Here is a 25879-nt window from a genome sequence, read left to right as displayed (position 1 = left end):
TTGGCAGCAAGTTTCCACCAACTTCTATTGAAACCAAAAAAAGACAATAAAGAACTGCAATTTTCTTTACTTTTTTATTAGCACTTTGGAATTCACAGTCACCTTTTCTGTTGCTTATTTTTATTTCCTCTCTTACCTGCAGCTAATGAGCATCACCGCTGACTAATGCCCAGCAGGGTGAGTACAGTTCTTCCACAAAAATGTGTTCTTAAGTCATAAAGGACTGACTGTATTATAAAATTATTGCTTTATTACTACCATGCTGAGATGTTCAATGTCACATGAGGAAAGATTTTTACACATTAGTCACAAGAAATAAAAAAGTAACACCTAACTGAATGTGAGAAAGATTTTTCTTTCACTTTATAAGGGAAATATTTTTGCAACAGTGTTGACTAGATGCAACAAAATTTCTAAAGTATTACTTTTGGCTGAAAGAGCACTTGACTATTAATTCTATAAAATAATCACCCCCCTGGGACTTCACACCACAGTAAGGATATGAAGAGGGGCTTCCTTGGTGGCTCAGTGGTAAAGAATCTACCTTCCAAGGCAGGAGACATGGGTTCGACCCCTGATTCAAGAAAATCCCAAAAAAAAAAAAAAAAGAAAAAAAAAAGAAAAAGAAAATCCCACATGCCTGCGGAGCAATAAAGCCCATGCATCACAACTATTGAACCCACACAACTTACAGCCCAAACTCAGCAACAAGAGAAGCCACCTCAATGAGAAGCTTGTGCAGCGCAACTCGAGAATAGTCCCAGCTCACTGCCATTAGAGAAAAGCCCGTGCGGCAATGAAGACCCAGCACAGCCAAAATTAAATTAATAAATACAATTATTTTTTTAAAAAATCATGAAGCCACAGGCAGCGTGTTTACCCAAACTCAGGCACACACATGGATCCTTTCAGACACCGCTGGAGCATAAGGAGTGACACCCTGTACCAAGAGGGAAGCTGAGCACCCTCATGTCTCTTCTGATGTTCATGGGCACCTCTTCCATTACACACTGTCTGTTCCTCAAACACAGTGCCTCCATTGCTAGCTCTTGTCTCTGCATGCTTGCCTTTTCTCCATGGATATCAGTTCAATGTTCTCTTCTCAGCAAACTCTTCCCTGAACACCAGAATGCTCTCTCACTCCCTGACACACCCTGTGTGTGTCCTCTTTACAGAAACAAGAGCTATCTGAAATCAATCTGTTCATTTACACTCCATCCTCATTATTTGTGGGACTAATGTATCTATTTCCTCTGGTGGCTCAGCTGTAAAGAACCCGCCTGCCAATGCAGGAAACCCAGAATTGATTCCTGGGTGGGGAAGATCCCTTGGAGAAGGAAATGGCAACCCACTCCAGTAGTTTTGCCTGGAAAATCCCTCAGACAGAAGAGTCTGGCAGACTACAGTCTATGGGGTCGCAAAGAGTCAGACACAACCTAGCAACGAAACAACAACAATGTATGTACAGTTTAATGAAGCCCAAATTACCGGCAGCTCCCAGGAGAAATAGAGGGTCAGGCTCCTCAGAGCCCTTGGCCACAGAATTTTCATCAACCGATCAATTCATAACCTTGTTTTCTGTGTGCTTTTGTTTAAAGTCATCTTTTTAATATGCTCTGTTAATTCATTAACACTGAACTCAAGGCCAACAGCACTGTGACTCATGCCTGAATGAAGCTTGTCTAACACATGTGGTTTCTCCATAAGGTACATCACAGCCTTCTAGTGCTCAGGAACAGCAGACAGCACTTCAACACTACACTCGAGGGCCACTTTCAACAATGAAAAATAGAAAAATATGAAAAACATAGCACTAAATAGACCACGGAAAGGGCACTTGTTTACAGTCCGAGCCAAAACGAGGAGCAGAGCACAGGCTTGTTCCACCTAAGTTGGAAACACACGTCAGGAGGGTCAGATTCTTCACTGCTTTATACATGTCTGGGAAAAGTCATGAAAGTCCACAGGCATTAACCTTAGGGTCACAAATAAATTTTAAGAGTGTAGGTGAATTCATACAGAATCCTTGAATAGCAATGACTACATCTGCCTCTTTTCCAGTTACCCATCCCTCCTTGAGACTGAACTCCGTGCAAATGCGGGTTCTGCATGGTCTTTCCTCACTGTTGCACCCCCAGCAATAGAGCAGTGTATGTCAGATGGTTGATACCTTGGCTGACTCAGTGAGCTAGAGCTCTTTCCCTCTGCCCAGAAAAGTCTGACTCTAACACCCTCTCATTCTCATCCTCCAAAACGCATCTCAAAAGCAGCCTCCACCTCCTACCAGGCTTAGTTACGTTTTCCTTCTAGCATCCCCGAACATCCTAAGAGCATCTCTATCACGTGCATCTGTTAGTCGCGCAGTTGTGTCCGACTCTCTGCGATCCCATGGACTGTAGCCAGGCTCCTTTGTCCATGGTATTCTCCAGGCAAGAATACTGGAGTGGGTTGCCATTTCCTTCTCTGGAGATCTTCCCAACCAGCAGATGGAACCCAGGTCTCCGGCATTGCAGGCAGATTCTTAACCACTGAGCCACCAGGGATCTCCATCATAACATGCATCAAATTCTATTTAAATTATTTGTTTACTTATCCTTCTCCTTCACTAGGCTGTGAGTCCCTTGTGGGCGTGATCTGGCTCATAAATACCTTTATCCCTTGCAGGTAAGGTTGTATCTGGTTTGTACTAGGCATCTAGCAAACATTTGCTTAAAAAACAAATATTCAAAGCTTATACATATGTTTACAAGTGTGGTATTTATCTAAGGGATAAATAAACTAAAAATTATCCTTTAAAGAGAGATTTTTGTCTCTTCTTTGTTTAAAGAAAAATCTTCATGCTTCGATTATAAAATTAGGACTTCCCTTAGGGTCTACTATCCTGGCTACCTCATGAATTTATGGCTTATAATGATCATCTCACCATGTATATCAAATCAACATGTTATACACCTTGGCCAGTCGCTTCAGTCATGTCTGACTCTTCATAACCCTCTGGACTATAGCCCACAGGCTGCTCTATCCATGGGATTCTCCAGGCAAGAATACTGGAGTAGGTTGCCATTTCCTCTTCCAGGATGTTATACACCTTAAACATGTGCAATTTTATTTTAAAAGGAATATAATTTTTTTAAAGTGAAATGAACAGCATCTCCTCATATTGTAAATAGTGGTTATCCCTGAGGAGACGTTAGCTTAGTGAAATGCAAAAACCTCTAGAAAACATCAAACCAACAATGGAAAATAGTTCAGGTATTTTTAGACTTGTCAAACAGAGCTTTGATAACTCTGTCAAAGGATTCTGCTTTGACATGTATGTTTCATAAAAGTGTTGTCACATTCATAGGCTGCAATGTGAACTCAGCATTTTACCATAAGCTACTGAATTAAGCCAATGTCCCTGAATTCAATCTGGACTTCACAGCCTGGCTTAAATCTCCAAGCTGGAGGAGTCATGACTTCCAGGAGCCCTGTACAATCCCACCTGGAAAGTCTTCTTTCCTACTTTCCACCTCTTGCCCACCTCATCATTCAAGCCCCATCCATTCTTCCAAGCCCCTCCAGGCCCCCCTGCTCCCAAGATCCAGCCCCCGACAGTTTCATCCCACTCTTATCTCACCCTCCTTTCTCACCACTTAGTAACTATTCCAAACACTTGCTTCTTATCTCATTAGCTAATGCTCCGTGAGTATCCTTCCACATTTTACCTGCTTTATTAGATGGGCAAGAACTATCTAGAACCATTGCCTCCCAGCAGCACTCAAGGAAGAGCCCAGAAGTAAGTAAGTACTCGTTAAACACAGGTGTGAATATGAAGCTACTTGACAACAGAGTATAATCCTTATCTGCTGCTGCTGCGGCTAAGTCGCTTCAGTCATGTCCAACTCTGTGCGACCCCATAGACGGCACCCACCAGGCTCCCCCATCCCTGGGATTCTCCAGGCAGGAACACAAGAGTGGGTTGCCATTTCCTTCTCCAATGCATGAATGTGAAAAGTGAAAGTGAAGTCACTCACATGATAAAAAAAATAATGAGATCCTATATTTATAACATCACCCAACCCCATTGTACCAACCGTCCCTGAAGGCACAGACAACTCACCGTTATTTTCAGCATAAATCCTTACAACAGGCATTAACTCAAAGAGCACTTTGGGCTTGGACTCGATAAGTTTCATATTCCTCCTGTCCCAGCCAGCACCTTCAAGATACAAGCCATAGACATAGACACCCTCCGTGGGAGGGGCAGAAATGTCATCCTTCATCCACTTGGTGACTTCGTTGCAAAGCACCATATTGTCCAGAGCCCAGCCTTTGTTGGCCCGAGTTATTTCCTACTCAGGGAAAGAGAAAAAGAAAAGGATGACATCAGCAACTAGAGGGTTGTCTTAAAGAGCATAGTTGTGGTAACAATGTAGCCCCAGATTCAAAAAAGGTAGGATAGTATTTAACGGGTTTTAAAAGATCCTCTTATAAGTAATATCCATGTCCTAATTTAAATATATTTGTACTTCAGTGTCAAATAAGTTGATGCTTTCAAATTGTGGTTGTGGAGAAAACTCTTGAGAGTCCCTTGGACTGCAAGGAGATCCAACCAGTCCATCCTAAAGGAGATCAGTCCTGAATGTTCATTGGAAGCACTAATGTTGAAGCTGAAACTCCAATACTTTGGCCACCTGATGCGAAGAACTGACTCATTTGAAAAGACCCTGATGCTGGGAAAGATTGAAGGCAGGAGGAGAAGGGGACGACAGAGGATAAGACGGTTGGATGGCATCACTGACTCGATGGACATGAGTTTGAGCAAACACCAGGAGATAATGAAGGAAAGTGCAGCCTGGCGTGCTTCAGTCCATGAGTTTGCAAAATATCGGAGATGACTTCATGACTGAATAACAATTTTAAAAGAAATATAAAATCAAATCTAATATAAAAATAAATATTTTAAAATTTAAGCTAGCAGCCTGAGAACAAGTTGCTGGATTTATGTTCAGGATAAAGTTAACTGCTGGTGCCCAAACCAGACAATCATTCTGCCTTATTATAAACTACATATTTAAAACTATAATGAAAGAAGAAAGCCCTCCAGAGGAAAACTGTAATAACCCAACAGGTAAAAATCAGTGCTATTACCTGTCGCATTGCAGTTAAAAATCCTTGAGGGTTAAAAAAGCCCGTCATCCAGAAGCAGTGAGGTCGGTCATTGAAAACCCAAGAGGTAAACTGGCAGTTTCTTTCAATAAGTTCAGTAAACCAGAAACCCAAGGTACTTGAAACCCAAGATGCCTGAAATGCAAGCATGAAAACATGAATAAATACAGGTTTAATTCTACTGTGTAACTGACTATATCCACAGGAAAAAAAAAAAGATGAAATATCAATTTCACATTTAGAATTTAGAAGTCCCTAAGGCATAAATTTCCATAGGGTTCTGACATTTAAGATGTCAAATTATTCTTCCTTTTTAATAATATGAAGTATGTTAGAATCAACTAATCTTCATGTGAATTCCAGATTAACCCAGCTTGGCATGCTGTTCAAGACATCTGCTATCAATAAAATCTCCTTCCACATATGAATATAGTTATGATCAATTCTGTCATAAAGCAATTAAAACAATTAATTGAATTAAATTTAACAGGCTTCAATTATTTTTCCTTAGGCTATATTTTCAACAGATACATTATAAAACAGAATTTCTATTTATGTAAATGTGCTTATGGCCTTAACAGCACTTTATATTCTGTGAATGACAAATGTAGAAGCCTTTCTCCACTTATTTTTTATGGAGCAAACAACATTTATTTTCTGAAGTTTCTGTCTCTTAGAAGGCTTTTTTATATTCTCTGATGAAGGGAATAAAAATGAAAACACAGGTCTCCTTACCACCAACACATTAATTGCATTCACTGCCTGTAACGTTCTGCCTGAATTCACGTGTGGAACTTATGTTATTACAACAGGCATGGAAATGTCATCAACATTATCAGCAGTCACACTAGAAGGTATCTCCAAATCATATTTTATAACATTTCACTGGAACTGCACTATTTTATGTGTGAATAAATGTAGCGATCAACCTGAATAGATAAAACACTTGAATTTCAAATAGCTTGAGAATTGATATGCCTATTTTACAAGAGACACTGGGATTCCCAAAGACTGTTAATAAGTTGAGTAGAAAAAAATGCTGTATAAAAGGATTTTAAGTTCCAGGAAGTGGGACTTCCCTGGAAGTCCAGGGGTTAATCCCTAGTCAAGGAACTAATATCCCACATCCAGTGTGGCATGGCCAAATTTTTTTTTTAAGAGATTCTTAGAGTCCCTTGGACAGCAAGGAGCTCAAACCAGTCAATCCCAAAGGAAATCAACCCTGAATATTCATTGGAAGGACTGATGCTGAAGCTGAAGCTCCAATACTTTAGCCACCTGATGCGAAGAGGTGACTCACTGGAAAAGACCTTGATGCTGGGAAAGATTGAGGGCAGGAGGAGACAGGGATGACAGAGGATGAGACGGTTGGATGGAATGACCAACTCAACAGACATAAGTGTGGGCAAACTCCAGGAGAGGGTCAAGGACAGGGAATCTTGGCATGCTGTAGTCCATGGGGTCTCTAAGAGTTAGACCCAACTTAGTGACCAAACAACAACAAAGTTTAAAATGAGGTAACTCATTCCATCGTATCGTTATAGGTGTGTTAACTGAAAGAGATGTCTTTATACAACATTTGATCTGAAGGCACAGGGACCCATTAATGAGGGGGTATCTTCTGGCAAGGATCCCTGTTCCAGAACTGCAGGTGCTCACCAAGCTGGGTGAGCTGGTCTAGTGGGGAATGAGCCCGCCATGGCCAGGGACCAGGTAGGTCACTAGCAGTGAGCAGAGTCAATGTATACAGAAAACTCTCTGGCCTAGACAATGAATTTTTTGCAGAGGAGGAGAGAAAGGGATCTGGTCAAAGCTGATTCTGAGTTTCTAAGCTGTGTGTCCAGAGGGATGGATGGGATGGTGGTTAATCAAAAAAGTGAGAAGACAGTAGACAAGCACCCCCCAGTTACCATACACTGCTTTCTGTCCCACTGCCTTGGAATCTGCCAAAGCCCTGGGTGAGGGATCAGAGGCTCAGCACTAAAGGAGTCTCTCCTGAGAGATTATGAGTTCTAGCCCCATCCTGTCCCACCATCTCATTTACCTGACTCAGCTCCAAAAGTTCCACTCACCCAGGACCCAATCTCATCTCTGTAAGTTCCCCACCTTGGATAACCCCCACCTTGCCGTCTCCCGCGTCCTCCCACCGCACACTCAGCACCCTCAGTTCCATGATCAGCCAACTCCTCAACAAGGACACTCAGGTTCTCGTTTTACTTCTCCAAGTAGAAAAACATCTCTTCAAACCACATCTATTTATCGTACTATTACATGCAGAATGGGTAAGCAACAGGGCCCTACTGTATAAGGCCCTGTTCAGGGAACTACATTCAGCATCCTGTGGCAAACCATGATGGAAAAGAAATTTTTTAAAAACCCACATCCTGGTGTATATATACATACATACATATTCCATACAAAACGGAATATTACTCAGCCTGGAGGCGAGGGGAGTTTGCGGGAGAACGGATACATGTATTTGCATGTCTGAGTCCCTTTGCTGTTCATCTGAAACTACCACAACATTGTCAACTGGCTATTCTCCAATACAAAATTAAAAGCTTCAAAAATGAGAATAAAGTAAGAAGAATGAAATAATGCCATTTGCGGCATCACGGTTGGACCTGGAGATTATCACACTAAATGAAGTAAGTCAGAAAGACAAAAACAAATACCATACGCTACCACTTATGTGTGTGATCTAAAATATGATGAATGAACACATCTAAGAAAGAGAAAAACAGACTCACAGACACAGAGAAGAGAAATTGTGGCTGCCAAGGAAGGAGGTCGGGGAGGAAAGGATTGGGAGACTGAGATTAGCAGATCAAACTATTATATATAAAGTGGATAAAAAACAAGGTGCAACTGTACAGCACAGGGAACTAGATTCAGCATCCTGTGATGGTCCGTAATGGAAACACAAAATGGAATACACATATATAACTGAGCCACCTTGCTGTACAGCAGAAATTAACACAGCATTGTGTTAAATCAACTATATTTACATTAAAACATGTTTAAAAGCCCACATCCGTCATTTAGCACAATTAATAATATGCAATCAGTAAGAATACTGTTAAATTATTATCTTGCTACCTTGAGAGATATACAGTCACATATTCACAGAAAAAGCAAGGAAGACGATTTCTCTTTGGAGTGACTTTTGACATGTGTGTGTGAGTCTAGGAACACCCCCTTCTATAAAACTAACATCACAGATCTGGGAAAACATTTAATCTCCCCTAACCTAAGTTCCTCATCAGTAAAATATGGGTAATAATTTGTAAGATTTACATGAAACAGTGCATACAAATTGCCTAGCAGAGAACCTGAGATGTGGGAGACGCTAAATCGTTTTCTTCCCTACCTACAATCTAAAAATACAGGGCTCTAAGAGGATTAGTCCCTAAGCAAAAGAACACTCTTAAGCACATTATCTGTACATGCTTTCACTTGCCAATTACAATTATTCACAACAATAAAGTGATTAGGCAGGATAAGAGCTGACTTAAACATACTTTCTTCCAACGAGCAGGAATCCTGGCATCAAACATGCAATTCAGAGCATCTCGTAGATTTTCGCTCATGATGATGGTGCCATCAATGGCAAGTTTCAGCTCGGTCAGGGTGCTTCGGACCAGGGTGAGTACCCTCTGCATCCTGTCTATCTCCTGTCTGAGGAAAATGTTCATTGGCTGGAATGGCCCCATCATCTGCAGCCTCTCCTTCACCTGCCATGGAGACATTAGCACATGAAAAATTATTTGACAGCTACTAATGTTCTATATAAGTTAAATAAGCAGAGTGACAATATACAGCCTTAACATACTCCTTTTCCTATTTGGAACCAGTCTCTTGTTTCATGTCCAGTTCTAACTGTTGCTTCCTGACCTGCATACAGATTTCTCAAGAGGCAGGTCAGGTGGTCTGGTATTCCCATCTCTTTCAGAATTTTCCACAGTTTATTGTGATCCACACAGTCAAAGCTGGAATCAAGATTGCTGGGAGAAATATCAATAACCTCAGATATGCAGATGACACCACCCTTATGGCAGAAAGTGAAAAGAAACTAAAAAGCCTCTTGATGAAAGTGAATGTGGAGAGTGAAAAAGTTGGCTTAAAGCTCAACATTCAGAAAACAAAGATCATGGCATCTGGTCCCATCACTTCATGGGAAATAGATGGGGAAACAGTGGAAACAGTGTCAGACTTTGTTTTTCTGGGCTCCAAAAATCACTGCAGATGGTGACTGCAGCCATGAAATTAAAAGACACTTACTCCTTGGAAGGAAAGTTATGACCAACCTAGATAGCATATTCAAAAGCAGAGACATTACTTTGCCAACAAAGGTCCATCTAGTCAAGGCTATGGTTTTTCCTAGGTCATGTATAGATGTGAGAGTTAGACTGTGAAGAAGGTTGAGCACTGAAGAATTGATGCTTTTGAACTGTGGTATTGGAGAAAACTCTTGAGAGTCCCTTGGACTGCAAGGAGATCCAACCAGTCCATTCTGAAGGAGATCAGCCCTGGGTGTTCTTTGGAAGGAATGATGCCAAAGCTGAAACTCCAGTACTTTGGCCACCTCATGAGAAGAGTTGACTCATTGGAAAAGACCCTGATGCTGTGAGGGATTGGGGGCAGGAGGAGAAGGGGACGACAGAGGATGAGATGGCTGGATGGCATTACTGACTTGATGGAGGTGAGTCTGAGTGAACTCTGGGATTTGGTGATGGACAGGGAGACCTGGCATGCTGTGATTCATGGGGTCACCAAGAGTTGGACACGACTGAGCAACTGAACTGAACTGAACTGAATGTTCTATATAGGGCTTCCCTAGTGGCTCATATGGTAAGGAACCTGCCTGCAATGTAGGACACCTGGGTTTGATCCCTAGGCTGGAAAGATCTCCTGCAGAAGGGAATGGCTACCCACTCCAGTATTCTTGCCTGGAGAATTCCTTAGACAAAGGAGCCTGGTGTCCAGAGGAGCCCAGGACCCATACAGTCCACAGGCTGGCAAAGAGTCGAACACTCAACAACTAACACTTTTACTTTTCACTTTCCCTGGTGGCTCAGTGGTAAAGAATTCACCGCCAAACAAGAGACGCAGGTTTGATCCCTGGGTCAAGAAGATCCCCTGGAGAGGGAAATGGCAACTCTCTCCAGTATTCTTGCCTGGAGAATTACATGGACCGAGGAGCCTGACGGGCTACAGTCCACGGGCTCACAAAGAGTTAGACAGGACTGAGCATACACACAATGTTATATTGTATACGTGGTATTCTAGGGCTTCTGAAAGGGCCCTAAACTTTACAATTCCATAAATAGTAAGCTTTTTCTTTTTTTTTTACTGTCAGAAAACAGAGAAAAAATAAAAGAAATATCGGTTAGAGGACCAGCTGATTTTTCATCCCAGGTGAGAGAAGACAGGCAGCCATTAATTCACAGAAGAATATAAAATCCACGTCCACGAACACACAGTCTTCCAAACAACAACTGCAGTTATTGGGAAACATTCACTCACTGCCAATCTAAGACTTGAAAATACACGCATGGACACACACAAGCAGATGTGTATGCATATGCAACAATTCTGAAGGCTGTCTCAAAAAGCTAGATTTCTGTTTTTAAAGCTTTTTATTTTTTCCATCAAAGCATTTATCCATCCACTCACTCATTCATTTCTGTCTTACAAGTATTTATCCAGAGTCTTTTGTGGATCAGATATCATGCCAGGCTTAATTGTTCTAACAGCAATGGCAAGCCACTCCAGTACTCTTGCCTAGAAAATCCCATGGATGGAGGAGCCTGGTAGGCTGCAGTCCGTGGGGTCGCTACAAGTCGGACGCAACTGAGCGACTTCACTTTCACTTTTCACTTTCACACAATGGAGAAGGCAATGGCAACCCACTCCAGTGTTCTTGCCTGGAGTATCCCAGGGACGGCAGAGCCTGGTGGGCCGCCATCTATGGGGTCGCACAGAGTCGGACACGACTGACGCGACTTAGCAGCAGCAGCAGCAGCAAGCAAATTTAGCAAAACGAAGGTGACTCTTCTAAACTGCATACATACCACCACGTTTATTTATGAAAGGAAATGGCAACCCACTCCAGTATTCTTGCCTGGAGACTCCCATGGACAGAGGAGCCTGGCAGGCTACAATCCATGGGGTCGCAAAGAGTCAGACACGTCTGTGTGACTACCACTTCACTTAATATATTTTAGGCACTTTCGTTGCTTTATAAATATTTCAGCCACTGCTAGACATGAATGACTGCTTTCCTGATGCTATAATGAAAGGCGCTTATGAAAGCTGGTTACAGTATTGATTTTCTCCAACCAAGTGATCAGAGTTTCTTCCAGGGGAAATGATTTCCCTGGTGAGAGTTCTTTGAGTTCAGTCTATAGTGAAAAACTAGCAACCGAAATGGCCTGCTACATGGAAAACAATAGGATGCTATAAGAAACAAAATGCAGAATTCCTTCTGAAAACCAGGTGGAAAGGGCAATATATAAAGAAACTTGGTGCTCCTATGACAGAAATGTCACAAGGTTAGTCCAAGAAATCTCTTAAGACTACAAGGAAAGTAAGCCACTTACTTTTGCTTTTAGCAAAGATTTAAACATGTTTTCAGGGTAAATCTTCCCACAATACATGCTAAAATGTCAAAAAAATTAACCTTCATAACTGTCAGTTTCACTTAGAAGTTACTTGATATTAAAAGGACAAGTTGGGGGGACTTCCCTGATGGTCCAGTGGCTAAGACTCCACCCTTCCAATGCAGAGGGCCCGGGTCAGGGAACTAGCTCTCACGTCTTGCATGCACAACAAGACCCAGCACAGTTAAATAAAATACATTAATTTTAAAAAATGATAAATCATTTTTCAAAACCCATGTGATGAAGAAGCTGCAGAGTTAATGATATAACTATAGACTTCCTGAAATTAAGAAGGCCTGAATTATTTTTGTAAAATAATCGATGCTTTACTCTAAGAATACATCATTTTCCTTTGAACAAATGACAGTGTGAAATGCCTCCAGGAGACATTATAGAAAAATAATCCTAACCCATCAGTACACACTTATAATTTAACTATGAAGATTAACTCTCTCATCAGGTTTATTATTTGTGTTTTGAAATGATTACATCGATAGGTTCAAATACTTCTTTTACTGCTTCTTCAAGAAGTGAAGTTTTTAAATAATTTCTTTAATTTCAGAAAAATTATTTTTGCCCTCCTGCCTTCTTCCTCAGTCTTCCCAGGTGGCACAGCGGTAAAGAAGCACCTGCCAAAGCAGGGGATGCAAAGATGTGGGCTCCGTCCCTGGGTCAAAAAGATGCCCTAGAGAAGGAACTAGCAACCAACTCCAGTATTCTTTCCTGGAGAATTCCCATTGACAGAGGAGCCTGGCAGGCTACAGTCCGTGGGTCGCAGAGTCAGACACGACTGAGTGACTTAGTGTAGCACTGCTTCCTCACCACCCCCACAACCAACCAACCACGCACACCCACAGCTATTCTGTCAGGATGCCATCAACTCACTTCAAAAGGACCATAGTCCGGGGGCAGCTTCTCCAGCATGTCATCAGCCAGCCGGGCCACCATGGCCTCCCGGGTCTCATCCCCTCCGCCAGAGCTGTCTTTGGGCTGGATGCCCAGGATGGTGTCCAGCACGTCCTTGGCCAGCTTGCTCTGGTAGGTGATGTCCGCGTTGGGGTGCAGCCCAAACACCTCGGGACTGTCGTAAGTGGGCAGGCTCTGAATGACAAATACCCACCGGTGAGCAGAGACTGCTGACACAAGCACCAGTTAAATTACACATCTTAGCAAATAGACACGATTTTATTAGGATAAGCATTTACATGATATGTCTGACATGTGGCAGGCTACCATCTCAATAATTTCTCTAGGAAAGAATCAAAAGTGGGACTTCCCTGGCAGTCCAGGAGTTAAGAATCTGCCTTCCAATGCAGGGGACATGGGCTCAATCCTTGGTTGGAGAACTGAGATCCCACACAGCTCAGGGCAACTAAGCCCATGAACCACAACTACTAAGCCCGTGTGCTACAACTCCTGAGACCAGGCACTGCAACGGAAGATTCTGAATGCTGCCACAAAGATCTCCCATGCCAAACCTAAGACCAGTGTGGCCGAATAAATAAATAAATATATTTTAAAAAATAGAATCAAAAGTTGTCCTGAAAAGAAAGTTAACATAATAAGCCCATGGTTCTTTAATGTCTGCACTTTAAGCAAATTGATTCAGAGATGCTATCTTATTTTATAATACATTTATAAAATAGAAAGGGAACTATGGAATGGTATTTGGTTTCTCAAAGGTCCCATCTAATTCAAACCAATTGTTTAAATAAATGGTGTATAACTAATTGTTACTAAAAATGACAGCTTTAGCAATTATGGCCTGATAAAACCAGAGGTGGGAAATGTACTCTCTCAAGGAGGAGAGAGACTAGGAAAAGTGAGAAATATTAAAAGAGGAACAAAGTTAGAAAAACATACAGCAAGACACAGTAAGAAGCAGAAAACTGAAAGCCGCTCAGTCGTATCTGACTATACGGTCCATGTAATTCTCCAAGCCAGAATACTGCAGTGGGTAGCCATTCCTTCTCCAGGGGATCTTTCCAACCCAAGGACCAAACCCAGGTCTACCCCCATTGCAGGCGGATTCTTTACCAGCTGAGCCACCAGGGAAGCCTAAGAATATTGGATTAGCTAGCCTATCCCTTCTCCAGGGGATCTTCCCAACCCAGGAATCTAACCAGAGTCTCCTGCATTACAGGCAGATTCTTTACCAGCTGAGCTACCCGGGAAGCCCTTAAGAAGCAGAACAGCAGAACTAGCAGATAAATACTACCCCAGCTACTTGAACAGAAGAAAATTTACCTACAATTTGACATATACTTCTATGTGAGAATTGTATACTTAACTTTATTCATGTTTTTCCTCCCTTCTAGTCCATTATTTTATTCCTTTTTACTTAATGCCCTCTTATGAGCGAACTCAAATTCTTATAAAATGAGATGTGTATAAATAAATATATGTGCAGGCATACCTAAATTTATACCTTCATATACACTTTTCCTTTTCAGTGCAAATGATTTAAAGACACATATAATACATTTAAGACAAATATATTTGTAGATTTGAATTAATAAAAGTGTAGGGCTGGTGATATATGGTAAACTCGTTACATGTATATATCACAGAACCTCTAAATATACTGATATATTTAGCTCTTTGGGGCTGTTTTGCTTTAGTTGGTTCACCCTGAGATAAATCTGAGAAGCAAAAGAGATCACTAAATAATGATCTAATGAATTCCAGATTCAGAGACAGAAAATGTAGTTACTTGGAAGCACAAATCAAGTTTTTCCCCCCGATTTCCTGGCAAAATCTTATTCCTTCTTGGAGCAAGACTTTAAAGTTGGAAGTGATTTTCCCGCCAGGGATATTTAGCAGTCTGGAGACATTTAAGGTTGTTATAATGGGGTAGGAGGTGAAACTGACATCTTGTGGGTAAGAGGACAAGGGTGATGTTAGCCGTTCTACACAGGACTGTCCCCCACCCCTGCAAAAATGTATTCAGTTCCAAATGTCAATGGTGCCGAAGCTGAGAAACTCAGTCTTAGAGGAACCTCTTATACAGAGTGTGTTTCTGAGAATACTCATATGCTGTCCATTAGGTCAGGATTAAGAAACAGATTCATGGAATAAGGTAAATGCTTTGAAACACAAAATAAGATTGAGTATAGGGCACTGAGTATAATGCCCTATACAAAAGAGCATTTGGATCTAAATCTGCCCAATCTGTCATCTCTCCAAAGAATATACTTCACTGGGGCATTAAAAGAGAAGAAAAGTGGGACTTCCCTGGAGGTCCAGTGGTTAAAACTCCATGATTCCACTGCAGGGGGCATGAGTTCTTGTTGTCCCTGGTCAGGGAACTAAGAGTCCACGTGGACAAAAAGAGAGAGAGAGAAAAGGGAAGCAGAGAACTGATACAAAACAGACACTCAGAACAAATAAACAGCTTAGTCACTAGATGAATATAAACATATGAGGATAACATCTCTGGGGCTCAGAACCTTCCACGTTCAATATGTACCACCATTAAGATTTATTTTCAAAGAAGTATGAAGTATAAATAAATAACAACAAAAAATCATCTGGCTACAGATATTTGCTCTATGCATAAAATTCTGAAGATGACTAACCTGGATATACTGAAGATAGTTATCAACTGTGCTGCATTTTGGAATATTGTAGCCTTGGTAAAAGCTGAAATCTGGTCCAAACATATTTTCACTGAACCAAACTTTAGCAAGTGTGTTCAATAGTCTCTTGTCATAGTCATCGGTGACTCTGCCTCCATACTGTATCTCTCCTATCATGTAGCGGACAGTGGTCCAGGAGACACCCTGGGAAAAGTTACAGAATGATGAGGCAGAAGTGATGACTGTCTCACCCCCATTTTCCCTGCCAGGTAACACCTATGTATGCACTGTCATCATTGTCATCAATGTCATCCACTCGTGCATTCTTCATTCACTCCTCAGTAATTAAAAAGTGCAGAAAGAAAATTAAATAGGCAAACATGAGGGGAACTCAAAGCTCATGTTCATGATTTGAAATAGATTCTCTTGGTGGTGCATTCATGTACTTCTTCACTTTGATTTCAATAGAAAAAATGCTTATTTTTTAAGAATATTGAGGCTATTCCTTAAAAAGCACACATTCAAGAGTATGTGGATAAAGAAGCAGTATGTATGCACAATGGAATTTACTCAGCCACTAAAAGGAACAAAATAAGGTCATCTGTAGAGATGTGGGTGGATCTAGAGTCTGTCATACAGAGTGAAATAAGCCAGAAAAACAGATATCGTATGTTAAGACATGTATGTGGACTCTAGAAAAATGGTACAGATGAACCTTTTTCCAAGGCAGGAATAGAGATGCAGACATAAAGAATGGGCATGCAGACATAGTGGGGGAATGGAAGGGTGGGAAAATTGGGAAATTGGGATTGACATATATCCACTGTGTGTGTGTTAGTCACTCAGTCGTGCCCAACTCTATGCTACCCCATGGACTGTAGCCCACCAGGCTTCTCTGTCTATGGGGATCCTCCAGGCAAGAATACTGGAGTGGATTGCCATGCCCTCCTCCAGGGGATCTTCCCGACCCAGGAACTTAACCCGGATCTCCTGCATTGCAGGCAGACTATCATCTGAGCCACAAGGGAAGCCTCATACATACACTACAACATATAAAATAGAGAGCTAGTGCAAAGCTGGTGAATAGCACAAGGAGCTCAGCTCGGTGCTCTGTGATAACCTAGAGGAGTAGGATCAGAGTGGGGTGGGGGAAAGGTACAAGAGAGAGGGGATATATTTATGTACATGGCTGATTCACTCCATTGTACTGCAGAAACTAACACAACATTTTAAACCAATTATATTTCAATTTTGGGGAAGATTTGGGAGAATGACATTGAAACATGTATAATATCATGTATGAAACGAGTTGCCAGTCCAGGTTCGATGCATGATACTGGATGCTTGGGGCTGGTGCACTATGACGACCCAGAGGGATGGTATGGGGAGGGAGGAGGGAGGAGGGTTCAGGATGGGGAACACATGTATACCTGTGGTGGATTCATTTCAATATTTGGCAAAAACCAATACAATATTGTAAGGTTTAAAAATAAAATAAAATTAAAAAAAAAAAGTCATCTAGACCCTAAATTTTTTGTGTTTTCAGTTCAGTTCAGTCGCTCAGTCATGTCCGACTCTTTGCGACCCCATAAACCACAGCACACCAGGCCTCCCTGTCCATCACCAACTCCAGAAGTCCACCCAAACCCATGTCCATCGAGTCGGTGATGCCATCCAACCATCTCATCTTCTGTCGTCCCCTTCTCCTGCCCTCAATCTTTCCCAGCATCAGGATCTTTTCCAATGAGTCAGCTCTTCACATCAGGTGGCCAAAGTATTGGAGTTTCAGCTTCAACATCAGTCCTTCCAATGAACACCCAGGACTGATCTCCTTTAGGACGGACTGGTTTTAGGATTTTAAAAAACAAGCTTCTTCATCCATTGCTCCCTCCCTCCAATAGATCCTGTTAGGTTGTCTTACTTGTAATGTCAACTTGCCTTGGAGAAATAAAAAGATCATCAAAATGTGTTCATTTTTTCCCTGAAATTAAGAGGTTATTGTGACCCAAGTTGCTATGCCTTAAAGAGGATGACTTTGCCAGCAGAGAAAATCATCGCTCTTACAGGATTTAGCCCATGATGGGGGTGGTGGGGGGGAGCTCATGTTAGCTCAAGGATTCAAGCCCCAAGTCACCCAAGGTAGAAAGTAGTGTGCCCAAGGTACCTTTTTGAGATCCATGTCATCTAAGTGGTTCTGGATGAACTGCACTGTGGCATTAAAATCGGCTTGGTTAAATTCGTAGGGGATGTTCCAACCCAGGGGCCCGAACTTGCGCCTCTCCTGGACTGCTGAGTGCAGGAAAGCCACGGCATACAGCATGGGCTTCCACTGGGCCACAGCGCTCACATCCAGCAGGTCCTGGCTCACCCCTGTTGAGGTCAGGTGGGGAAAAACTATCATCTCTCGAACATCTTTATTTCCTACCACTTTTACAAGTTATTAATGATTGCTGTAAATTCCTGATATTAAAATTCACTTATCTTGAATCATCTTTATCAAAGTCACATGGCAGTTGTAATTTAACTTTTAGGTACCCAGAGGGCATTTCTCTGAAAAATATGCACAGAGATTTGAGGGGAGTGGGGTCTCACTCACATGGATAAAGTTCTTACCAACATAAGAAAAAAGTGGGGCTAAAAATAGTAGCAAAATAAATACTGCTACTATTACTACAATGACGACTAATAACAGACATTATTATTATTATTACTACAGAGACTGCAAAGACAAAGGTTGCAAAGACTTCTATATACTCTATTAACAATTTAATATCAATTAGAATAGTGTATAGAGTATCCCATTGCTATTGAGTAGCACAAACCAATAGATATAAAATAAGAAGGATATATTGTATAATATAGGAAATAAAGCCAATATTTTATAAAAACTATAAATGGAATATAACCTTTAGAAATTATGAATCACAATATTGTACACTTGTAACTTACATTGTACAGCAACTATACTTCAATTGAAAAGAATAATAAAAAATAATAAAATTAAAAAGAAGCCCTTTGCAACCTGAGTATATTCTCCAAATTATAATGATGATTATTATACAGATATACATTTGTCACATATACAATTATAAATGTTTTCACTTACAAACTGTTTTTACAGTCATCATCATTCCACATCTACTCTATTGGCAAAAATGTGAGCCTTGTTAGCAACTGCAAAAAAAATCTCAAATTTATATGTAATAACTATGTTGATGATTTTTATTAAATACACTATTATAATTTAAATTTATCATTTTATTATCTCCATTTTAGATACGAGAAAACTGAAACCCAGGTTGTTTGAGTGATGAGCTCCCATGAGAATAAAGGTATTTGTTCAGGAAGGATTTTTAACTCCAAGCTCACGCTTTTTCTGTGACAGTGAGCTTCAAACAGGAAGCTGTGACACAGAGGGAGTGAATGTATTGGGAACAATCTTGGCTCCAGTTGGGGCAGGAGGGGTGTTTGGGTCTGATTCAGTTGCTGTGGTGGGATTTCTACTTCGCTCACATCCTGACATCCTTATACATGAAATGAAGGCAGAGGCCATAACTTTAATTCAGTTTCTCATCTTGGAAGAGGCTACTGCCCTGAGTTAGGTATGGAGCATGAAGACCGTAAACAGCAACATTATCCATTTTAGATTTAACATAAAAGGGCAGCTGTCTAGCAGAGAATGTTGTGGTTGTTTAGTGGTTAAGTTGTGTCTGACTCTTTGTGACCCCATGGACTGTAGCCCACCTATTCCTATGTTCATGGGATTTCCCAGGCAAGGATACTGGAGTGGTCGCCTTTTCTTTCTCCAGGGGATCTTTCCAACCCTCGCATCAAGCCCGTGTCTCCTGCATTGGCAAGAGGATTCTTTACCACTGAGCCAAGTGGGAAACTGACTAGCACAGGCCAAAGGAGAACGATATTGGGGAAACAGAAAAAACGTAAGGTGGAATCCGAAGCTCTGACGCCCTAACACGGCCAAGGATACTCCACGTGCAGCAGGACAGAGGTGGCTATGCCCTCATCATCATGTTAAATCATAGCACCACTTGCTATAACTAATCCTATCTAATCCCTTTTCCATAATGTCTTTAAAGAAAACAATGTAAGCATAAGAACATCCATAAACTTGGAAGGATTTCTCGACTCACCACCATATGTTCTTTTCAGTCCTGCCCGGAGGCCCTGGGGGGGCTCATTGGCAAATTTGATGGACATCTGAAGGAGGGTGATGGGAAACTGCTTGTGAACCTCGGTTGTCATCCACAGGCGGAACGAGTCATGTACAAACTCAGTTTCTATAATTATATCCATTAGCTCATCCATGAAATCCAGTCCCAGATGGCAGTTCTGCAGAAGGGCCCATCCTCCCTAAGTCAGCAGCAGGAAATGGAAATTAGTCCATTTTGTGTTTCACCCAGAGATTCAAATTAGTACCTTCTTCAGAAATTAAGTAATTAAAACTTAATATTGTAAAGTAAGTAGCCTCCAATTAAAATAAATAAATTTAAATTTTAAAAAACCCCACTAACCCCTATAAATTAATCTAAAGAATACAATCAGGTTTAACTGAGATAGGTTACATTTTTTCTTGTTCCACAAGTGTGTCTGATGGGATGCCATTACTAGCATGCCAATGCAGTAATAATATATGGTTGGAGTCATGAAAATCACCAAAGTAAAACATAAAAAGAGAGTTCCTAGAATACCAGCAATAGGGTTTATATCCTCTAGAATGTGTAAGTACCTTCTCTGGGGAATCAGACTATTCTAACAACAAGAGTCTTGGAAGATAATAAGTCATATCTCTGATACACTTTATCCTATATGCATAAGAAGATTCCTTGTACAAAGCAGCACAGGCAAAAATTTAGGTCATGCAATAATAATTTTGTTGTTGCTTTAGTTGCTAAGTCATGTCTGACTCTTTTGCAACCCTATCAACTATGGCCCGCCAGGCTCCTCTGTCCATGGGATTTCCCAGGCAAGAATACTGGAGTGGGTTGCCTTTTCCTTCTCCAGATCTTCCCCATCCAGAGACCAAACCCAGGTCTCCTGAATTGGAAGGCAGATTCTTGACCACTGAGCCACTAGGGAAGTCTCAACAATAATCATTTCAATATCTAACCCATAGAATAATTTTGCTAAAATCATCTACAATATGCAGATCATAATCTTGAGCTACTTTCTTGATTCTGTAATTCTGGATCATTTTGATTTGATTAGTGTAACCTATTTTTCTTTGCACAACATAAACTAAGTACCAGATCTAAAATCTTAATCAAGTTACATGTAAAACTGACCCCTTTTGAAATGTCACATATCCGCTTAAATTTTCTTCAGAAGTATATAATGAATAAATATTTAATTTTTTCCTATGAAAATTTAATTGATACTGTTCACAATTCAAAAAAAGGAGAATTAAATGTGAAACATAACAACAAAAAGGCTTCAGATGCTCTTTCATCCAGAATACAAGTGACTCCTGATCTAAGTTTCTTAGTTGAGAATTTTGATGGTCGAACCTTCACCCTCAGAAAGGAATCCCTTAGCCAAGTTTGCTTCTTTGGCCTCACTGCTTTCAGTATTAATATTTTGTGCTCTTCTTACTGAGCAGATCTTCCATTTTACTATTCTAGAATAGTTGGTTCATTCTGGCATAAAACACTATTGTCTCTGACAAGTTTTAAACATGCTAATAATAGTAAGAAATCTTTTTACATTTGACTAGAAATTAAACTACTAACAGAAAACACAGATAAATTGAAGGCTAAAAATATTCCATTTAAATTCTAATTCAGTTTCTTGAAATTATAATATTAGTTCCACCATTATTTATTTTAATTCAAGTTGAATCAGTGTCCTGTGAATGTTAGTGTCTTTGTTTTCTAAGTACAGCACTAGCAGAGGGAGGAATTCAGCGTTGGCAGTCAGGGGAGGCCAAGAGGAAGGAGAGGCCAGGACTAGACCTGGGATTCTGAATCATGGATGTATTGCTCATCTCAAGAAAATCAGAGATACCAAGGGAACATTTCATACAAAGATGGGCTCAATAAAGGACAGAAATAGTATGGACCAAACAGAAGCAGAGGATGGCAAGAATACACAGAAGAACTGTACAAAAAAGATCTTCATGACCCAGATAACCATGATGGTGTGGTCACTCACCTATAGCCAGACATCCTGGAATGTGAAGTCAAGTGGGCCTTAGAAAGCATCACTACGAACAAAGCTAGTTGAGGGGATGGATTCCAGTTGAGTTATTTCAAATCCTAAAAGATGATGCTGTGAAAGTGCTGCACTCAAAATGCCAGCAAATTTGGAAAACTCAGCAGTGGCCACAGGACTGGACTAGATCAGTTTTCACTCCAATCCCAAAGAAGGGCAATGCCAAAGAATGCTCAAACTACCCCACAACTGCACTCATCTCACACGCCAGCAAAGTAATGCTCAAAATTCTCCAAGCCAAGCTTCAACAGTACGTGAACCATGAACTTCCAATGTTCAAGCTAGATTTAAAAAAGGCAGAGGAACCAGAGATCAAATTGCCAACATCTGCTGCATCATTGAAAAAGCAAGAGAGTTCCAGAAAAACATCTACTTCTGCTTTATTGACTATGCCACAGCCTTTGACTGTGTGGATCACAACAAACTGTGGAAAATTCTTCAAGAGATGGGAATACCAGACCACCTGACCTGCCTCTTGAGAAATCTGTATGCAGGTCAGGAAGCAACAGTTAGAACTGGACATGGAACAATGGACTGCTCCATATCGGGAAAGGAGTACGTCAAGGCTGTATATTATCACCCTGCTTATTTAACTTATATGCAGAGGGCATCATGCTAAATGCTGGGCTGGATGAAGCACAAGCTGGAATCGAGATTGCCGAGAGAAATATCAATAACCTCAGATATGAAGATGATATCACCCTTATTGCAGAAAGTGAAGAAGAACTAAAGAGCCTCTTGATAAAAGTGAAAGAGGAGAGTGAAAAGTTGGCTGAAAACTCAACATTCAGAAAACTAAGATCATGGCATCCAGTCCCATCACTTCACGGCAAGTAGATGGGGAAACAATGGATACAGTGAGAGACTTTATTTTCTTAGGGTCCAAAATCACTGCAGATGGTGACTGCAACCATGAAATTAAAAGACGCTTGCTCCTTGGAAGAAAAGGTATAACCAACCTAGACAGCATATTAAAAAGCAAAGACATTACTCTGCCAACAGAAGTCCATCTATTCAAAGGTATGGTTTTTCCAGTAGTCATGTATGGATGTGAGAGTTGGACTATAAAGAAAGCTGAGCACTGAAGAACTGATGCTTTTGTACTGTGGTGTTGAAGAAGACTCTTGAGAGTCCCTTGGACTTCAAGGAGATCCAACCAGTAAGTCCTAAAGGAAATCAGTCCTGAATATTCATTGGAAGGACTGATGCTGAAACTCCAATACTTTGGCCACTTGATGCAAAGAACTAACTCATTGGAAAAGATCCTGATGCTGGGAAAAATTAAGGCAGGAGGAGAAGGGGATGACAGAGGATGAGATGGTTGGACGGCATCACCGACTCTATGGACAAGAGTCTGAGTAATCTGGAGTTGGTAATGGACCAGGAAGCCTGGCATGCTGCAGTCCATGGGGTCGCAGAGAGTCGGACACAACTGAGCGACTGAACTGAACTGAAATATATTTAAATCATGTGCTTTTTGCCCTCTCCCTCCCAACTGCAAACTAAGCACAGCAGTCAGCACAGAGCACAAGAGAGGCCCCTCCCTTTCACCAAAGCTGGGGGCAGGGCATGGCTTGAGAATGGAAGAGGCAAATATGGAGATTCTAGAACCCAACAGACTCAGTTCTAGACTGGGGGAAGGGATCAGGCTGTAGCAGTGGGAAGGTTCTAGAGTCAGCAGCTAGGACCTAGAACCCGGCGGTTTCATAGTGGGCCTCGTGCCTGGTGGTTGAGGGGGAGACAGCCAGTTCTGTCCAAAATGGTGGGGGGGGGTGTTCCCTGGAGGGCACAGAGGGCTCTTGAGATATTGAGGGGAGAACTCAGGCTTAGTGAAGGAGGCATGGAGTCTGCTCCAAAATAGGCTGGAAAAGCATGTAGACCATGACTGCATGTTCTCCAGTAGAAATAAGAGGCAAGTAGTTCTGCCACCCTGTACTTGGCCAAAGCGTGCAGGGAGAAGGGAGCAGGGGTGGAGGGAGCCTCTGGCAGAGCTGGGAACCCAAAAGAAGGTTATGCTTAGTCACTCAGTCATGTCTGACTCTTTGCAACCCCATGGACTGCAACCCATCAGGCTTCTTTGTTCATGGGGATTTTCCAGGCAAGAATACTGGAGTGGGTTGCCATGCCCTTCTCCAGGGGATCTTCCTGACCCATGGATCAAATTTGGGTCTCTCACATTGCTGTGCTGTGCTTAGATGCTCAGTCATGTCTGACTCTTTTTGACCCCATGGACTCTAGTACGCCAGGCTCCTCCATCCATGGGGATTCTCCAGGCAAGAATACTAGAATGGGTTGCCATGCCCTCCTCCAGGGGATCTTCCCCACCCAGGGATTGAACCCAGGTTTCTACATTGCAGGTGGATTCTGTACCAGCTGAGCTACCAGGAAAGCCCATATATATATATATATATTTTTTATATGTGGAAATTGAGGTTAAGGTCAAGGGATTGACTACAAATTGACCTGCAAAAATGTACACCCTTTAGAGTCTTGCTGTGTGTTGATGGTGGGGTTTTTCTCCCCTTTTCATTAGACCTGCTAAATAACAGAAAGGATGGTACATATAGAAGGACCTTCTAAATGCCTTTGATAAATGACCGTGGGGACACCAGGGAGACTTCATGTGGCTGGGAGGAGCCTCTGGCTCTTCGAGGTGGTGACCCGAGTGTACACTATTATAAAACTGGATCCATCTGGACACCTAAGGTTAGACCAGAGTAAACACACAAGTGTTCTGGAGCTTGAGTTCCAGAGATAAAATAGCACCTTCTGCATTCACGTAACTTTAAGTCCCTCAAAGTGCCTCAGCTCTGAACTTGTCCCATTGGCAGGTCATCACATGACTTCCAGCTACAATGGCCCCAGACCAGTCCTGAGCATGGCCTGAGCTGTACACTGTTGAATTTGAAAGCTGCCAAGGGCTCTAGGAGCCCACCTGGAAGGCTACAGGCTAGGTTTCCCGAAAATCTCTGGTACCACCACGGGGTAATGGAAGATTCCTGGCCTCTGGAATCTGGGCCAGGCCTAGGGGACTCCAGGGCACAGATTTTGCATTCTGGATTGTGTTGTGGATTCCAGAGTGCTGTGGATTCCCCAAGTAGATCTGCAGGGGCTGGAACTTGAGGCACAGAGGGGGAGCTATGAACCGCAAAGAAGGTTCAGGACCTGGAGCAGGGTTGAGCACTATGCAAACAGGTCAGGAAATAAGATGCTCTCACTGGGCAAGCTTCCCAGAATTCAAGGCTCAGCAGAAAACATTTCACATTGTATTCATTTTTCCATGAAAGTTTTATAAGAGGTGCTTTTCCCTGTTTGGCGAACAGAACGCAACACATAAATTTCAGCGCTTAAGGATTTGTAGGTTCTTCCCTGCATTGTTACCCTGTAAGTGGCAATGTCAACAACAGAATACAAAAGTAGACATCAGGTCTCACGTTCGCCATGGTCTGCTGCAGGAGCTTTCGAGCATGGATCTCCTGGCCCTGTCCCATGGACACGTAGCGCGTTTCTATTTTTAGTCTCTTCCCCAAGGCGATGATGGAGTCCGTGGGGTCTGAGCCCATAGACAGGAGACAGATGAGCGGTGTCCGAGGGTCAGATTCCTCCCAGGTCCTTTCCAAGTCCAGGATAACGGCCTCTGCATACTTTTGTCCCATGGAGTCCATGATGTACTTACGGGCCTGCCAAAAACAGCACACGGGTCACCAAAAGTAGCTCCAACCCCTTATTCACAATTCAGTGTGGTTCCCAAAATTCGTTTTTGCAGATTATTTCAATGATGTCCACAGTAATCCTGCCAGGAAAATAGGGCAGAGGTTTGTTTGTTTGTTTTCTTGTGGGTTAACCTCTTTATTTGCTTGCTTGCTTATTTGTTTGAATCCTCACTCTATCTGCCAGCAATGTGAGAGACCCAGGTTCAATCCCTGGGTGGGGAAGATATGCTGCAGAAGGGCATGGCACCCCACTCTAGTATTCTTGCCTGGAGAATCCTATGGACAGAGGATCCTGACAGGCTACAGTCCATGGGATCTCAAAGAGTCAGACATGACTGAGTGACTAACACTTTCAGACTTTACTTGCCAAAAACATAATCACACATTTAAAAGACCAGAACCCAGTTTGGCCAAATTCTTGTCTGGGACCTCTTTCGATGTACTGGCTGCTTCATACTATACAGAAGGTTTAAAATATTTGGCAACTCTATTATTAAGAATGCTTTAAAGGAAATGTGTGTGTGTGTGCGTATGTGTGCATATGCGCTCA

General features: G+C 41.9%; 1 protein-coding gene across 2 annotated transcripts in view; it reads right to left on the bottom strand.

The window, feature by feature from the left end:
- DNAH5 (dynein axonemal heavy chain 5) overlaps window positions 1-25879 on the bottom strand; it is a 324445-nt gene that overhangs the window by 12662 nt on the left and 285904 nt on the right. The window contains exons 71-78 of one of the 2 annotated variants that reach the window (XM_027520118.1): window positions 25051-25296; window positions 19540-19759; window positions 17556-17761; window positions 15392-15595; window positions 12699-12914; window positions 8673-8885; window positions 5134-5286; window positions 4103-4334 (exon numbers count right to left, since the gene is read on the bottom strand). In XM_027520118.1, the coding sequence (XP_027375919.1) occupies window positions 4103-4334; window positions 5134-5286; window positions 8673-8885; window positions 12699-12914; window positions 15392-15595; window positions 17556-17761; window positions 19540-19759; window positions 25051-25296 (1690 nt within the window). The remainder of the gene's footprint in view (window positions 1-4102; window positions 4335-5133; window positions 5287-8672; window positions 8886-12698; window positions 12915-15391; window positions 15596-17555; window positions 17762-19539; window positions 19760-25050; window positions 25297-25879) is intronic. The other variant, XM_027520119.1, reaches the window with a different exon arrangement.

The sequence above is a fragment of the Bos indicus x Bos taurus genome, chromosome 20 (assembly GCF_003369695.1).
Source record: "Bos indicus x Bos taurus breed Angus x Brahman F1 hybrid chromosome 20, Bos_hybrid_MaternalHap_v2.0, whole genome shotgun sequence".
Taxonomy (NCBI): domain Eukaryota; kingdom Metazoa; phylum Chordata; class Mammalia; order Artiodactyla; family Bovidae; genus Bos; species Bos indicus x Bos taurus.
This window is presented reverse-complemented; position numbering and strand designations above follow the sequence as displayed.